This window comes from Mauremys reevesii, linkage group 19, assembly GCF_016161935.1.
Source record: "Mauremys reevesii isolate NIE-2019 linkage group 19, ASM1616193v1, whole genome shotgun sequence".
NCBI classification, from domain to species: Eukaryota; Metazoa; Chordata; order Testudines; family Geoemydidae; genus Mauremys; species Mauremys reevesii.
The window spans coordinates 18439642-18456894 of NC_052641.1; the positions used below are offsets into that span (position 1 = coordinate 18439642).

Consider the following 17253-nt stretch of genomic DNA (forward strand, 5'->3'; position numbering starts at 1 on the left):
CAGCTCGAGAGCAACTCCACCCTATGGAACAAACCTGCGTTATGCACATTGTGGTCGTCCGGAGTGTGGGTCGATATGATGCTTAATATGCTTTACACGCAGTCAAGTCGTTCCGGTCCATCAAGTTACTAATACACGTTCTTAACAGGCTGAGCGCGAGGTATTAAAGCTGGAGACACCCCGATATATTGGTATGTAGCACAGACAGTTAAAAACAGAAGAAGGCCGAGGTGGGTTTGCACCCGAGAGGCTGGACTATGTGAGCTCGCAGATAAGCTGCACACCTATCATTCGTTATTGACTTGTATCTGTGTTACAGGAAAGGAAATAAAGCATGTTTAAGTAGCAGCAGGGTCAGACTAGATGATCATGATCGTCCCTGTTCTGACCGTAAAGTCTATGAGACAACCTGAGAAAGGGAAGAGCCCCTTGGAGTCAGAACTCACACTTTGCTTTTTCCGGAGGGGAAGGAGCTTGTTCGCGTCTTCCTTAAGTTTGCACTTTGTGACTTGTGTCAGTTACTTAAACATGCTTTATCATGCGCGCGTGTGTGTCTATGGTAGATCGACTGATCATTTGAACAACTGATAGACACTGGCCAGCGGATCTAGCCTATTTATCCACCCTCCACTGTTCTTTATAAGGCTGAGAGATTTTCAAAGCTGCCTCTGGAATACGAACACTCCAACCTCCCGTCAAAATTAATTCCTTAGGCAGCTTGGAAAATCTCAGCCTAAAGGGCCCCATCTTGCATCCTTTACTCACAGAAGTAATCCCATTGATTTAATTGGCTCTAGTCAATCACCTTACTAGCTACTTACCTGTACAAACTCAAGTTTCAGTGCTGGGTCCCGCCTTTCTAAACCAGCTGAAAACCCCCATAAAAGTACTGAAGGGAATCACTCCAGCAAGGGTTTTATCTAGCAGCATTTACACAACAGAGCAGGTCTTTTATCCTCCTCAAATAAATGTACCTGTGAGTTGGCACTTTGCCAGCGTTTCCCCTTAATATTCTTTAAATCCTGCAGCTTTGTTAAATTAACATTTGCAGGCATGAGACAATTTACGGTGGTTGTTCTGATCCTCGAGCAGCCCCCTCTGAAAGCCCCCACCCCGCCCGCCAGAAAACGAGCTGAGGATTGAAGCACACAGCCGCCAACCCTTAAAACTGGTCGGTTGCAGCCTCCCAGCTGGCAGCGCCGTCGCTGCTACCAGGTTGGCCCTCCCGCTCCCCCTTGGCGGGGTCCCCTTTGCATTGCAGCTCCTGTAGTTGGAATAGAGAGACACAGAGACACAAGTACTTTAGTTACATTGTTGGGTGAGTTTGAAACAACTCCCCCTGCCTTGGGCTTACACACACGGGGACTGGATTTCCTATCCCACCCGCTCCCGTGCGGGGTGCCTTCTGCTGCTGCTTATTTTTTAAATCAAGGCAAAGCTGCAGGCTTTGATTTTTGTTTTGTTTTTTTGGCCTGCCCCTCTCGGCCCCCCCCCCGGTTTTTTTCCTCTCTTTTGCTTTGATTTCTGCGCGCGCGTGTGTTTTGCCTCCACCGATCTTCACAACTCGTTTTGGCATGAGTTAAACAGCCGATATGGACACCAAACATTTCCTGCCACTGGGTGAGTTTGTTGCAAAGGCTTCTGCTTTGCCACACGGCGCAATGTATTCGGCTTGAAATGCTCCAGATCGCCAGGGGTTTGGGGGGAGAGGGGGGGACAGGAGAGGCGATCGGAGAAGTGGAGGGAGGGGATGGGGGGGTATGAAAAAAGTGGCTTTATTGCAGCGCTGATCGTTTGATCCGGGACCCCCCCACGCCCCCTTTTCCAAACGCGATTGCAGGGAGGCAGGCAGGCTGGAGCAGGCTTGTTTAATGCATGGGAAGGGGAGGCATTTGGGGTGACCGCTGCAGCGTGGAGAGTTGTTGTCAGTTTCGCCGACTGCCCTGGGAAGCCGCGATCCTCGTTCGGTTGGTTGGTCCCTCTTTGCAAGGAACAATTTGAGTAGATGCGTGTCTGGTGGTTTCCCCCTCCAGCCCCTCTCCCCTCCCTGCCTTTTCTGGGTAAGACAACTGTCGAGCGAGCCTCATTGTGTTTTGCAGATGGAAACCACAGATTAAACTACTGCTCAGGAAGGGGGAGTTGATTTATTTTATTTGTTTGGTTTTAAAAAGTGCCGTGACCAGGGCTGGAAATGCGTGTGGCTTCGTGTCCGGAGTGTTGGGGAGATGGCACGGGCTTGGCATTGCTGGCGTGGGGCCGGGGAGGGGGGGCGGGGAGATGGGACCATCTGGAGACATTTTTAGGGAGCAAAATGCGAGAGCGCTCGAGAGATCTGCGAAGGCAAGTGACAGTCGCAAGCGCTATTTTCAAACGCGGGACCAGCTAAGGTGCAGCCAGAGCAGAACAACAACAACTAAAGTTTGCCTTAAAAGCGGTTCCCAAGACTCCAGATCTCAGGTTTGGGGCATAGGAACCAGCCCCTCCAGCCTTGTCCGTTTTAAAAGAAAAAGCAGGGTTGGAGTGAAAACTGCTATTTTGAGGGGCACCCCCCCGACTCCAGACACTGGTTTGTTTTGTTTTGCACAACAGGCTGTGGCTCTGCCTTGCACTGAGCTAATGCTCTGGTTTATTTCTGGAGCCCTGTTCGACATGTTGCAAAGTCTTTTTTTCTTCTTCTTTATTTACTTGTTTGTTTCAGCCTCCTTTTTTTTTTTTTTTTTTTTTCCTATTCCACCCCTCTCCTCTCCTTCCTCCGTAGGCATTTGCAGTGTGCAGGCTGGCAGAGACAAAATGTAATTGCTGGGGTTAAAGGTGCCTGCCTGTTATACATTGACAGTCAAGTGCTGATCCAAAAGATGTATTTCAGTTGCGTCCTCCTTCTTTTTCCAGAAAAAAATGCATCACACCGGATGGTTCGTTGGTTTTGTTTTATTGTGTGTTAAATTTATTTTCAGCTGGATTTTGCCAGCGTTTCAGCCAGGGAGTCAAGTCTTGGCTTGTAAGAGTAAAAGCTTCCTCGTGTCTCGATTTCAGAAAAGTGCTGTGGCTTTGAACTTATTCTACAGGTCAACATTAAAAAAAAAAAGTTATATCAAACTCCTCTGGGAGAATAACTCTGGGCTACAGAAACAGGGAATTCACAGCTCAGACCGTGGGCCCAATTCTGCTCTCGCTGAGCTCAATGGCAAAACTCCTGATGATGTATCAATGGGCACAAGATCTGGCCCTAAATTCCATCTCACCTTTTTACCCCCAGGTTGTATTAGTAGGGTACTAGGGCTGGTCACACATATGACATGAGCTACAGCACTGTAGCGTGATGCAGAGCAAGGTGCTACCCTGAACTGTGAGTTCTATTGGTTCATATCAGCGCACGGATCCTTTTAAAGAGTCACCGTTTTAATAAACATGAACCTCTTTTTTTATGGCAGAATAAACCACAGCAAAACCGGTGCCTTCCATTCGCCCATGCGCCAGCGGTCATTCAGCTGGAGCAGCCTCAGCCCCTGCGCTCTGTGTCAGGTTCTTTGGACCTGATCTGGTCCTAAAAATCATTGTGGTTTTATTGCCACATGCAATTGATTTTGATGGGCGATAAAAATGCCCTTGAAGTGCCCAAGTGGCTGTTCCAAGTGGAAATATCCCCTCTGCAGCTTGACACCCGTAACATCTTTTATTTTCAATCAAACAGATTTAGTTTTTTATTACTGTTATTTTGGGTGGCTCAGACCAAAGCATCTGAAACCATTAAAAAAGCATGTTTTGCCGAGTGCTGTGATGCTGTCTCTCTGCTTTCCCCCAACAAATGCCTTAATTTTATTTGCAGCTTTGTATGTTATTTACGCTTCATGTTGGGAGCCACCTAGGTGCCCGCATCGAAGACAAAGGCAAAAACCTCTACTGACTTCCTAAATCGATTCTTGTGTTTTTCTATAGTACCTGAGATATTTTGATAGCCGGGCGTTATATGCCCTAAACAAAATGTAGCGTTATTAGAAATTTGATCTTAAGGTGGGGGGTGGGGGAACATGTGGGACCAGGCTGATGGATTTTTACCCTGATGCAAATGAAAAAAAAAGCTGATTTATAAACTCATTTATAAATGGTGGAGGCAGGGCCTGGTTCTCTGCTATAGAAATTTGCAACACACACTTCAGCCCATCAGGATCTTGTCTGTCTAGTGAAGCATTCAGAGGAGATCCACAATGCTAGCTAAACCCATTAGCTTAGAGATTCGTCCACTTTCAGGAGCTGTTTGAACTGGGAGCTCAGTGTTAGTTAATGACTTGCGGGTATGAACAATTCCCAGGCTTTATTTACCCAGGTGCATTTTCCACCTTTGTAAAAGTTTGGTTTGTGTTTAGGGCACCAGGCTCAGATTGGGGAGATGAGGGTTCATGTTTGGTCACAGAGGGCAGACGCAGAGCTCAAGAAAGAGAGGAACCCCTTGGAATATTGTCTGAGTCCTTCCCAGCGAAATCAGAATGTCTCGCTGGGACAGGGGTCGTCTGCAGCTCTGTGCAGTCTGATTGGTAAGGAACAGGGAGAAGTGACTTTGTTGAGCATGGGACTGTTTTGGAAATATTAGAGGGACAGCGGGGGAAGCTGGCAGTTGTAATCAGAGGCTGAATTACGGGGAAAAAAAGTTTGTGCAGTTCCTGTATTCCCTGCAAAGCGCAGGGCTCTTAGCTGGATGATCACAGAGAACACATACTGGTAGAGGGCCAGAATCAGGCCTTGGGTACTATGCTGTCCCACTGAAGACTCCTTGAGGTTCAATTTGGCCTAAAGAGGATCAATAAGTAAAGATTTCTGGCCACGTTCTGCCCTCAGTGACCCTCGGTTAATGTCACCGGTGTAAATGAGGGCAGAACTGGGCCCATTAAAGATTATAATGGAGTGTACCTATCTGCGTACCAGTGAATGCCATGAAGAAACGCCAGTTAGTGCACTGTGTGCCAGTACATCTTCTAACCGCCGTGGGGTTCTGAGAACGCCCCCCCCCCCTTAATGCTCCACCCTGCACTGTCTCCCCAGGTAATACCAGGCCCTGAACTTGCCCTCCAAAAGCCTTTCAATGACTAGTATCTCAGTACTCCTGATATCTCCGTATCTGCCTCTCTTCCCATGGCTGCCTTACCAAGATGGCTGTGCTGCTCAGGGACACTGGAGTGAACAATTCTCCAGAGTGAAACTCCCAAATAACTCTTGGTGCACACGGGCCTTCTTCGTAATGGGCTGTAGGTTTCCCTTCTACAAGATAGGAAATGGCCAGGGACCTTCCTACTTTTGGACTCACCCTTTTACATCAGCCATGCTGTGCTGGCGCCTCAGAAGGAGAAAAACAAGAAGATGTTATCGCGCATGCTCTCAGCACGGGCTGGTGGGACGAGATTACAGACATTCAGGCTGATGGTATGCTCTGTGTTAGTTGGGCTATGCTCTGGCACTAGGCTGAACTAGGACTTTATAAATACCAAGATAGACCGAGTTCGATAAGAGAAATACAGATGAGAAACTAATCTCTGTTTTTGTTTGCTTGGTCTCTGTCTGAACATTACAAACCAATAACTTTTGTACCTGCTTTTATTTTCATAGATTCATGGATAGATAGAAAAAAAAATCTACAGTGAGTAGTTAGCTGTACCTGGTTTTGCAGAACAGGTGCATTTAGGAAAATCACACTTGAGCATCAGGCTCTTGGAGGAAAGAAACAGTTAAATCGGAGTCTTGTGTTGAATCCAAGGTCTGTTTCCCAACCAGAGGTCGCAGAGTGGCTCAGTTCATTTGGTCTCCATGTTCATAAAGTCCGTCTTCCCATCGGAGCTGTTCAGCCAGGGACAGTTGCAGTTGCTCAGGACGTGGCTTTAGCATTGGCTGTCCAAGAAACTGTAGAATCAAAATAAGCAAAAGTGTCAGGCAGGGTTACCAAAAAAAAAAAAAAACCCCAACCAAGTCAGGGTTTTGTTTTGAAGGAAAGGAATGTGGTAGAGAACAAAGTGCTGGGGAGAATAAGAAACTATCCAGATTGGTTAAAGGCCACCACGCATGTACACTTCTGGACAGCCTATGCACCTTCATCTTGACTTGCTTATATCCCTGATAAGTGGGGCCTGGTCACCATCCGAGACTGGTCATTGGGCAGAATTCTGTGGCGGATTTCGTTATGTGAATAAAAGGCATCACGGAGGAGACACATCTGACCGATGTCTGTTTGTGGCCCAGGCTGTATCCCGATGCACTGTGTCTGAGCTGGAAGACGTGATGTGACCTAGAGCTGGGTGGAAAATGAGGGGGTGGGGGAGAAACCCCCAAACAGTTAAACATTTCAAAGCTGTTTTCATGTTCAGCTTTGTGAAAAGGGTGGATTTAGAACACAATCTTTTTTTTTTTAAATGTTTTTTGTTTTCTCCTTTTCCTGGGGGCACTTTCCTCCTTTTCCCCTTTTCCCTATTTTGCTACTGGAAAAAAAAGGAGGGGAAAGAAAAAAGAAGGCAAAAGAGGAAGCCCTTCCTCTGCAAAATGAAAAAAAGGTTTTTGTCAGAGAAAAATGTAAGAAACAATTGGCAGAATTTTCGATTTTGAGAAAAAGGCCATTTTTGACAGAATGTGTTTTTATTAACAAATATTTTTTTTTGCTGGATCTTGAGACAATTGAGTCTTCACTGAGTGTTCTTGTAAATAAAAGGAAATCCGATGATCTAGACAAATAAAGGTGCTTCACATCTCCTTGAGGTGCACAGGATCAGGTCCTCAGGGGACTGAGATATGCACAATAATTCTTCTGTTCAGCTTTTATATCTTTGGATCTAATATAGTGCCGGACCTCCCGACTTTACGTATGCAAAATAAATTGGAAAGGGGTTTTTGTGTTTATAAGACACCTTGGTTGGATTCAGATCTCTGCTATACATGTGGAATCAATTCCCTGAGGGTCAGTGGACCCCACATTTACCCTGGTATGACAGAGAGCAGAATCTACCCTTCTCTTATTTTATTTAAAAGTAAGAGACGCAGAGAGAAATCCACAGAATTTTAGTTATTCATTGCAAATATTATTGTTGGCATTTCCATCCTGTTCACAGACCAAGAGAGAATCAAAACATCTTGCTGGAGAAATATACGACAACGTTGTCCCTCAACCTTTTGAATGCAAAGATAAATATTTTTTTGAGAAATGGGTTAAAAATACTCTGAGTGGAGGGCTGTGGTTGGGCGGCCCGGGTAGGGGGCAGGTTCCTCACAGCCATGGTTCTGCCACCCGTCTGAATTTTTCGTGGCACCGTTAACAAAAATAAACAAACAAAGCTGTGTCGGCGCCGATCTCCTTGCAGGAGCGGGGCAGGGCCTCTGGCTCCAGATGATGTCACGACCCCCCCGAGACCCGAGTTCACAGAAGTTCTGGAGTCATCCAAATGTCAGGGTCATGTTACATTCTTGGGCAAAGCCCTGGAAGCCAAGAGTGGTTCCTTACACCGGGAACGTGCAGGGTTTGGTTCAGGGACATCCCTTTATTTACTAGGTGGGGGGTTTGGTAAAAACTAAGACAAGGAGAAAGCGCACTTGACCCCATGCCTGATGTCGGTCTGCTGGATACTCCAGTGGCCAACAACTTAGCGTAAGGCTGTGAAGTCCTTTCTGGGAAGCTTTTGTAGCTTGTCACTATGGCAGGGCAGCTCTGGTGTTTATCAGACAAACACACCTTCAGGTATAAAGGCCTTTACCCATTTTTGGTACCGTTTGTTAGAGCTTGAACATTTCTGATTCCCAGCTGCACCGCTCCAAGCTCTGCCAATGCACCTTCCCCCCCGAGCTGTAGTACCCCGGATAAGTCCAATCTTGGTGCCTCCTGAATGCAGGCTTGCCCGTGGTGTTGCTGATCTATGTGGTGATTTCCAGTTATGCACACAAGAGATCAAATTCTTTTTCACTGGTGGCATGTACCAGGATTTGAACAGAGGGCCCTGCAGATGAAGGGGATTGTGCTAATTCCCAAACTCCATTCACTTGCAGTCTAATATCCTAGCCACTAAACCATACTGCCCCTCATAGAGAATGACTGCGCAAGGCTCAGTACATTGAAAACTAGGCTGAGGGAAGCAGTGTAGGGGGACAGTCCTTTGTGATGAGCTGACTTACTATCCATTTCCATGGCCCTCGGCACCATTGTACGTGAGCATCTCTTAGACATCTTCAGCGCACCCCTGGGAGGGGAGGAAGTATCGTTATCCCAATTCTAGAGCTGGGGAAACAGAGGCACGGAGCAATGAAGTAATTTGTCCAAAGTTTTACAGGGAGGTTGAGGCCAAATCAGCAATTAAACCCAGATCTCCTGAGTTCTTTAACGACAAGTCTGCCTTTCCTTTCTGAAGGCTGGGATTTTATCAATGGAAAGGCACTCAGCAGAACTAAGCTGCGTGTCAGCGCAGGATCCAGCCCAGGGAGAGGGTTCCGTAATGTTTCCTAAAAGACCCAGGTGGGCTTTAAACCTCTCCATAACTACAAAGCGACGAGGAAGCTGCCTGGGTGGTTTTATTTTAATTGTTTTTGTCAGTAGTTGCCGTATTTTATTTCATTTAAAGACTAGACTACGGGATAGCGCTGAACGTTTCACACACACACAAAAAGCAGTTTTCTGACATTTTCCTCTTGGAAGGTCTTTTATTCCCCTCCCCCGCCCCCCCCCCCCCCCTTCTCAAAGAAAAGGAGATGGCTGGAGGGAGGACAGAGTAGAAGAGACCAGAGGCTGCGTCTCTCCGAAGGCTTCTCGATGCGAAGGCAGAGCAAAGCAGTTGACGGGACATCACAAATAAGAATTTAAAAAACCCTACAAACTATTCCTCTTCTCCCTTGCATGCCAGCAACTAGAGCCGCTTGAAAATCTTCCAGCGGAACATTTTCCCACCAGAAAATGCTGCTTTGTTAAGATCAAAACTTTCCATTGGAATGTGTCTATTTTGACAAAGTTTTGGGGTTTTTTTGGGGGGGTGAACCCCCAGAAAGGAAATATTTTGATTTTTCACTTTGAAATTACTTTTTGTTTGAAAATGTATTATTCCAAATGCTAATGTAACATTTAAAATAAACCGGGAACAAAATGCTTTACCAAAATGCAACATTTGGATTGATCCAAAATGAAATATTTCAGAAAATTTCGTTTCATGGGACATTTTAAAAAAATGTTTTGAGTCGGAACTAAAACAAATGTTGACATGTCGGAATTCCCTGGGGAATGGATATTCTGGGTTTTGACTAGCTCTCCTGGCAACTGATCAACAGAAAGTGAAGTGGCATTAGAAGAGAAGATGGAGGCAGGTACTGGATGTGCTGAGCCTACATTCTAAGGCAGAGGAGTTTTCCCTAAAAGGTGTCAGTTATTTGTGCTCTGGTTTGAACACATTGCCAAGGGATTTTCTGGTCTTCTGGCCGGAACCCCCTCTTTTTATTTGAAGTTGAGTTAAACAAACATGGTTTTGTGGTTATGGAAGGCCTCGGACTGGGAGTCCAAAGACCTGGGGTGTGATTCCAGTTCAGACAGGACTACTCACCAGCTTAAAATGATTTATTAGTATCGTCTATTCTTTGTCTTACAGTAGTGTCTACTTTAGAGCCCCCAACTGAGATCAGGGCTGCATTGTGCAAGGGGCTGTATGTACACATAGTGAGAGACAGTCCTTGCCCCGAAAAGCCTACAGCCTAAATCTACACAAGACAGAAAAAAGGTAGGAGGGGAAACAGAGGCACAAAAAGGGGAAGTGACTCCTCGAAGTCCCACAGCCACTCAATGGCAGAGCTGAGATTAGATCCCAGGGATGAATTCCTGGGCCTGTTGAAGTAACTGGCAAAATTCCCAGTGACAGCAAGAGAGCCAGGATTTCACCCCAGCTCTGTTAGCTCCCAATCTAGTGCGCTAGGTATAGGCTCCACTGCCTCTCCAGTTAAGTGTGTGCTTTAGTGCTATGCCGGATTGGGGCCTATGCATCACCTTCTGCTGCATGGGTCCGGTGACGCTGATGTGTCCAGCGTTGTTCAGCTACATTCATTTCTGCTGGTGAAGAGCTTTGAGAAACTGGGATGGGAGACTCTGGAGAGGGCTCCGTGTTCATGCTGGGCCTGATTCCCGGCACTTACACCCGTTTCACGCGGCAGCGACTCCACTGACTTTGATAGACTCACTCCTGACTTAGCACGGTGGTGAGCGAGAGGAGAACCAAACCGAAGTTTTAAGTTTGGCAGAGTCCCTGTGACTTGGGTATGTGTGAGGACATCTTGGCTGTTTGGATTCCCCAACAACAGCATCTGCATTGAATACGCTCTGGTTACGAGTGGCAGCAGGTGTTATTTTTTGGGCCACCTCCGCTGGCACCTCAGGCAGGTTTTTGGAAACAGAGCAGGGTTCTTTCTGCTCCATATCACTGTTGAGAGGAGGGTCTGGATCTGGAGACTGAGCTGGGCAGAATGAAATCAAGGGGTGAAATTCTCCCCTGTGCAGAGGAGTCAGAGCGAGATCTATGCAGCACTTGCCTCCTCAAAACAGGGCAAAATTTACACTGAGGTTCTAGACCCGTTAGTCTCTCCCCCTGCCGAATCAACATTTTGCTCACATTGGGCTTGATTTTTGAGCTCATTTCCACTTCTGTAAACCAGGAGTAATCTCTCGGAAGTCAATGGAGACGCATGTTGGTAAAACTGAAATCAGAATTGGGTGTAGTTCTGGCACTGTGGGGAAAGGTGAATAGATTTTGGTGAGTGGCCGGGCAGTGCTGCCAACTCTCATGATTTTATTGCGAGTTTCGTGATATTTGTTGTGTTTCCTACACACCCACTCTCTGAGGTCAAGTGATTATGTGAGAATCTTGGCTTTCCTTTAAAAAATAGAGTAAGTTTCTATTCCTTATGGTTGGGGAGAAACACTTGAAAACATGAATAGGAATGAAAATGAAAGGCTCAAAAACCAGAAGGCAAAGGAAACAACCAACCACTGTATTATTTTATAAAATTCTCACGATTTTTAAGCCAATCTCGTGATTTTTGGGGGGGCCTGACTCATGATCTTTAAATGCTTGGGATTGGCCATCCTGAAACTAGCTATTGTTCCTGACAAATTTGCAAGGCTGCTGGGCAGTAAAATCTTGTTTTGGTTAGTTAATGGAGCAGGGAAGCCTCCGAAGATACATGGGGAGAAGATAAGTGCAATTTACCAGGTGTCAGGTTTTTTTTAATGGAGTGACTTTTCTGATCTCAAGCTCACTTTTTAACTTGAAGTGGAAGAAAATGTGGCTTTGGAGACCTTTCTGGCTAATGACTTGCTTGCTGGGGCTGCCAGAAGGAACTGCCAGAATCAAGTTTGTTGGATGGATTTCCCATCGCAGTTAGCGGTCAGGTTCCTTTATTGTTGGCATATTTGGATTTGAGTCTCTTCTGAACCCTGACCCTTTTCCTTGTATTGAACCGTGTGTGTGATTGCTGCTGAGGGAAGAGATAAAAGGGGCAGGGCTGCTATTTGTGACCAATAAAATGGTAATGGGATTCCCATCTGGTTGTTACTTTTCATGGCCTCTTTTTGCTTTGTGGAGCCTGGGCTTTTTATCAGGGTTTATAGACTTTCCCGAAAAAGAAAGAAACCGGGGGTGGGGAAGGCTGGAGAAAGGGAGATGAGAACCCTAATCCAAAGTCCCTAACGCATCCCCTCCCTTGGAGGTTTACTGCTCCGCTCAGCTTGCAGAGAGACCCCTTTGTATTCAGAGCTGCCAGGACCGTTGTCTAGTTTCGGCTCTGAGGCTCTCAGCATTAAGTCAGAAATGTAATTACAATAGGATGCATTTGGCTGAAGGTTAGTGCCGGAGAGTTTTTCTGTGAACTCTGCGGGCTGTTTCGATGCAGTTTCGTCCTGGGTGGTGTGTGTCCCACCTGCGGATTCCAGAGTCAATGTGATACAGTAGCAGAGGTTTGTGAGAGGAGGGTGAGCCATGGGAAGGTGCTGGCATAAGGGAATAGATCTATGTCCAGGTGAGATCTGAAACAGAGAGAGAGCCGGCGAGGCTGCTCCGCGTTGGCATGGGTGGCAAAGGAGAAGACTCATACACCAGCAGTGATGACCGTGTAGAGGGAAAGAGAGCAGGCTGCCCTTAGGTGAGTGGAAAGCGTAGAAGGGTTAGAAAGAGTGAGAGGCTGGAGCAAAGCCCTGTGATGTGAACGAAGGCAGTTTTGGACTGGATCCTGCAGGGAACGGAGTTGCTTGGGAATGGCCGTGAGGCGGCTGCACTTCTTTGTACACGGGAGAAGGCAGGCGGCAGCATTTGCTCCGCAGGAGAGCTGCAGGCTTGAGGCCAGAGGGGCCAGAGCCAAGGTGAGAGAGCGCAGGATGGGGCGGAGGAGTGTCCCAGTGGTGGGGACGCTTGAGCTGCAAAAAGCAGCCTCATCATTTCATCCTCCCGATCCCGCTTCCGTCACAAGTAGCAGCCCTAAGGTGAGGCCGATCCTTTCGTTGGCCTTAGTTTGCTGGGTCATGTGCTGCTGCACTTTTGAGAACCCAGCACTGGGAGCGCCCGAGGGGATCCCCCTGCCAGCCAGGCATGTGGCTTCTGGCAGTGAAGGCTTCCCCTTACCACAGAGGGGTGTGCTAAGGGAGAGCCTCACGCCCCACCCAGCGCTGTATTTACCCCTTCATTCTTCTGCATTTAAATGTCTGCACTGAGCATTGAGCCCGCTTGATCTCCTCTGGCCTTGCTTCAGGTTTCCAGTGAAAAGCTTTCTCCCCTTCTTCAGACCTGTTTCCTACAGGCGCCTGTCTTCCTTCCCTCTGGTCCCAGCTGCTCCCCGGCCTTGCCCCTGCTCCCCTGTGCAGGCTGTGGCTCGAGATGCCCATCTTCTGCTGGTCCCTGTTACTCCTCTGCCCCAGATATTGTGCAGACGACCCACTTGGCAAACAGGTCGTAGCACGTGGGGGCAAACAAAGACGGAACTCCCCTCCTGCCCCGGTGGCTTTCTCGCTTTGAGCCAGGTAGCTGCAGGTGCTTCCTTCAAGCTGAGCTCCAGTCTTCCCTTAGCTGGAGGTGGCAAGGGCCATGTGTGGCCTCTGCCTCTGGTGGGTGGCTGGCCATTGTGTGTGGGGAGAAGGGGGCTGGCGAACAGTCAGGCGCTGCTGTGCATGATTATCAGCCCCTTGGGCTGTGTTCAGTGGTGATCACTCCTGACGGGGAAGGAATGATCCCTTAGAGACGCATGTTGGTGGCTGTAAGACTGGGGGCGGGGAGGCACAGGGGCTAACGGTGAGGTAAAGACAGGGCTTCCGAAGCGCTGCAGAGGACCCTGCGATCCAAACCATCCCGATCCCAGTGAAACTGCAGCCACTTGAATAAGCCTCTTGGAGCCTGCGCCTGAAATCCAGCCCTCGCATTTGACCTGCACTTGTTCAAGTGTGACTTTCAATTGATCATGAAAATCCAGTGTGATTCACCGATGTGATTCACTGGGCTTTTGCCCTCCAGCCTGCAACATGCGAGTCTCTCCCTCTCCCTCTCCCCTTCCAAGTGCACCTAGTGTGAGAGAAGATTGCTCTCCAATGTATCCTCCTAATTCTTAAAGAGAGACAGAGCTCACCAGCGCTATTCCCCATCCTCCCCCTCCACGATCCCTTCCAAATCATAAATTAAGATAGGTGGCTCGGCATTTTAATTTAAGTCCCCTGTTTTTTAAAGTTACGGAAAAGAAAAGAAAACCGCTGGGGGATAGTAAAGGCGACGGTTATCCGTGGCTTTGTCTCAGCCCAGAACCCGCCCGTGTGCGTGCGTGTGTGTGTGGCTCACAGACAGTGAAATTGCACCCTAGAGTTATAAAGCAATTGTCTAGCTCAGCAGCAGAAATGAGCATGAAATGGTGCAGAAAGCAACTAACTAAAATTGGGTGAGGCAGATGCATGAAAATAATGACATCTATATACTGGAGTCAGACACGCTCGCGCTCTCTCTCATACACACACGGAGACAGATAAACTTTTACAACAGAGCTGGCATTTATTTTTATAGAAACTCTTAAAAATGTAAATTTGTTTAGTTGGGTGGTTGTTTTTTGTTAACAGAAAATACATGTAGTGGGTGAGCGAGTCATTCTATTTACGACCCCCCCTTCCGATTCCCATTCTTGTTTTCCCTTTTTTGTTTTCAGAGCTGGATTTTTATGCTCAGTCAAACATTCAAACGATAACCTTTGCAACTTCATTTCCCTTCTGCTGTGGCTGCGCTGCAGACTCGGGGACCGCTGGAAGCGGGTGCTGGTTAGTAGTGGCATGCCAGGTCCAATGGAAATTAGGCTTTGAGATGCTGTCATTGCTTGTTCCTTCTTCTCCTGGGCCAGATCCACAGCTGGTGTAAAATCCCATAGCTCTGTGGGAATCAGTGGAGCAGAGCTGATTTACACCAGCTGAAGAGGAAGTGTGTGTCTGTCTCTGAGGTGAAAATCTGGTCTCTGTTTGTATCTGGCCCAGAGGGGGTGTATATGTGTTGCATGTGTGTGCCGGGGGTAGAAATCTGGCTGCGTGTGTGTGTCGGGGACAGGAATCTGGTCCTGTGTGTGATCGTAGGGGTGGAAATCTGGTTGTGTGTGTGTCTGGCTCCTGTGTGCACATTTGGCCCTGTGTGGTGAGGGTGGGAATCTGGTTCTTTGGGTTATGAAGGAGAAGGGCTGGCTTCTCACCAGGGGGAATCAATTCTTTTTTGGTCAAGGTCCAGATTTCTTGCTCAAGGTATAGTCAAGGTCCAGACTCCAGAGAAAATAATACAGAAATACTAACAATAACGATAATAATAAGTAAATAGAAAGATTTCAGGGTCCGTTCAAAGCGTCTGGCTGTCCGGATTTGGCCCGTGGGCCACCTATTACCTGCCCCGATGTGCACCCCTGCGAGTGCTGGCCCAGTAACATAAGGCCAGTGATCACCAGGCCCGTTACAAATTGTAACTAACAGGATCGATGGACCTGTTGGAAGTTCAGCGCCAATCGTGGCATGAAATTAAAAACCCAGATCAATACAGCTCGTTGCGTCTGCCCCCCCCCCAGTTGTCTGCTCTGCTGAGCTCAGCTGGCTGGTTGCTACAGATGTGGCTGCAGCAGCGGCATTCAGCCTTGGCTGAGGTGGGCAAGCAGGCAGTGCCGGGGGCTGCTGTGCTGTGTATCATTACTGTTTACTGAGGTTCCAGCAGTGTCTAGGAACCTCCCTCGTTGCGCTAGGACCTGTGTAACTTACGCAGTCCCTGCCCCGGAGAGCTGTGTAACTCACTAGCCCAATGACCATTTGCCCAATGACCAGGCTGTGCCATTGCCCTGGGTCACCCCTGTGGTGTAACCCTGGGTGCAGCAGAGATCTATAAGGTCTCATTTCCAGCCAGGCTCAACCAGCTTCTGTTCTTTGCTTGTCTGCCCCACTGGTCATGTCTTGCATGAACGGGTCAGCCAGCTTCCACTTTCCGCATGCCACCGACGGTGGCATGTCCGTTTCCTTAGACGCAGTCAGTCACATGTGCAAAAGTGGAGGCCTGTAGATTTGGCCTGTTTAAATTCAGAGTCCTGATTGCTGAGCTCAGCATTTGCACCGTTCGGTCATCAACAAGCGCCCCAAATAAGCCCACCTTAGTTCTTCCTATTCCTTCTCCCCCACTTTTCACTGAGCCCCTTGCTGTGTTTCACCCCTCCAGCAAGTGCCTGCCGTTATCCTCAGACCGCTGCCCAGGAGCCTTTAACCTTGATATGGGCATGGTACCCTCCCTTCATTAGCTCTGTGGAGGCTTATATGTTTTCTGACATTGTCTGACGGTTCCCTCCTTCTGCTGCGAGATCCCTCACAGGATGGGAATAAGCCTGTAATCTGACCACCCAGGAGGCCCTTAAGTGAAAGTCAAGTTGCATTCTGGAGCGCCGGCCAACTCCCTGCTCTCCCTTTCCCACTCGGTGCCACCCCAGACCTCGGCCTGGCACCGAGGGACATGTTTACTGCTCTCTGTGGGATGTTGCTCAGCTTTCTCGGTAGCTCCAGCTGGCGCGGTTACAATGTGGTGTTGCCCACAGCATTCCACCCCTCCGGGCTGCATTTCGCAGCCGCGTCAAAGGATCGCAGTCGCTGTGCTACTTCGGACCCAGAAGGCTGCCAGCTCCTTTAGGCCCAGTGTTCAGCCTAGCTTTGACTGGGTTGGAAATGTCCACGTCTTTGCTATTAAAAAAAACTACCAACCCAAGAACACTGGTTTTGGGAGGCTTAAAAAGTCAAATAAACCAGGCACTATTTTTGGACCACCAAAAAATAAAAAAAATCACGATCCCTGTTTAAGAGCTTTGTCTGCTGCCTCTTCGTCACATACATTTTCCATTGACTTCAGCGGGGCTGGGCCGGTTGACGCTGTTGCTCCAGCACCATCCAGCTCTGGGAACCAGTAAATTTGGACTCCACTAGAGACACAGCATGGACGTTTTGGGGAGGTGGTCATTTTGCCACATGGGGTGGCACGAAAGCGTGCTGATGAAATGAAGTGGTTTTGTAAGATCCTGGCATCTGTGCCTGAGAAACTCAGGATTATAGCTGAGTGCCACGCTTAGGGCCAAGGCCTCCGCTGGTGTAAAACAGCATAGCGCCATAGAAGTCAGTGGGCCAGATCCCTGACTGGTGTAAATCAGCATTTCTCCATTGAAGTCAATAGGTCAGATCTCCAGCTGGTGTAATGTAGCATAACTCCATTGAAGTCCAGGGGACGGATTTCCCGGTGGTGTAAATTGGCCATAGTTCCATTAAAGTGGATGGAACTAGGCTGAATTCTACCAGCTGGGAATCAAGCCCTTCGTTTCTTTACAAGGGCTTGATCCTGCTTTCATTGAAGTCAATAGGCCAAATCCTCAGCTGGTGTCAATCAACATAGCTCATTGGAGTAGGTCCTACGTTTACGGGTGCGGGGTCAGCATGGTGTATTCAAACTGTCAGCTGATACAGCACTCCGACAGTGACAAACCCTGGCTGTATTCTCCCCCCCACATCCCCTGGTTATAATTGTCTCCCATTCAGAGTACACAGTTGGTATATTGTGGTTGCAATTGGCGCTTCCCTCTCTGCTAATGAACACAGAGGCATAGTTAGTCCTTTATTTGCCCACGTCAGAGGCCCTGATTACTCCCTTTCATGTTTGTTTGCATTCCAAGGCAGTGTAAAACTCAGTCTCTGATTTCCTGTTGGTCGGACCTACCCCTCAGGTCCCAGATTAACTGCTCGAG

At 48.1% G+C, this 17253-nt stretch overlaps 1 protein-coding gene across 2 annotated transcripts in view; it reads left to right on the top strand.

The window, feature by feature from the left end:
- The first annotated feature begins 1251 nt into the window (after positions 1-1251).
- RXRA (retinoid X receptor alpha) overlaps positions 1252-17253 on the top strand; it is a 211324-nt gene continuing 195322 nt past the window's right edge. Inside the window, exon 1 of one of the 2 annotated variants that reach the window (XM_039506652.1) lies at positions 1252-1620. In XM_039506652.1, coding sequence (XP_039362586.1) covers positions 1593-1620 — 28 coding nt within the window. In that variant the 5' untranslated portion in view covers positions 1252-1592. Of the gene's footprint in view, positions 1621-1978; positions 2061-17253 lie in introns of those variants that run through there. The other variant, XM_039506653.1, reaches the window with a different exon arrangement.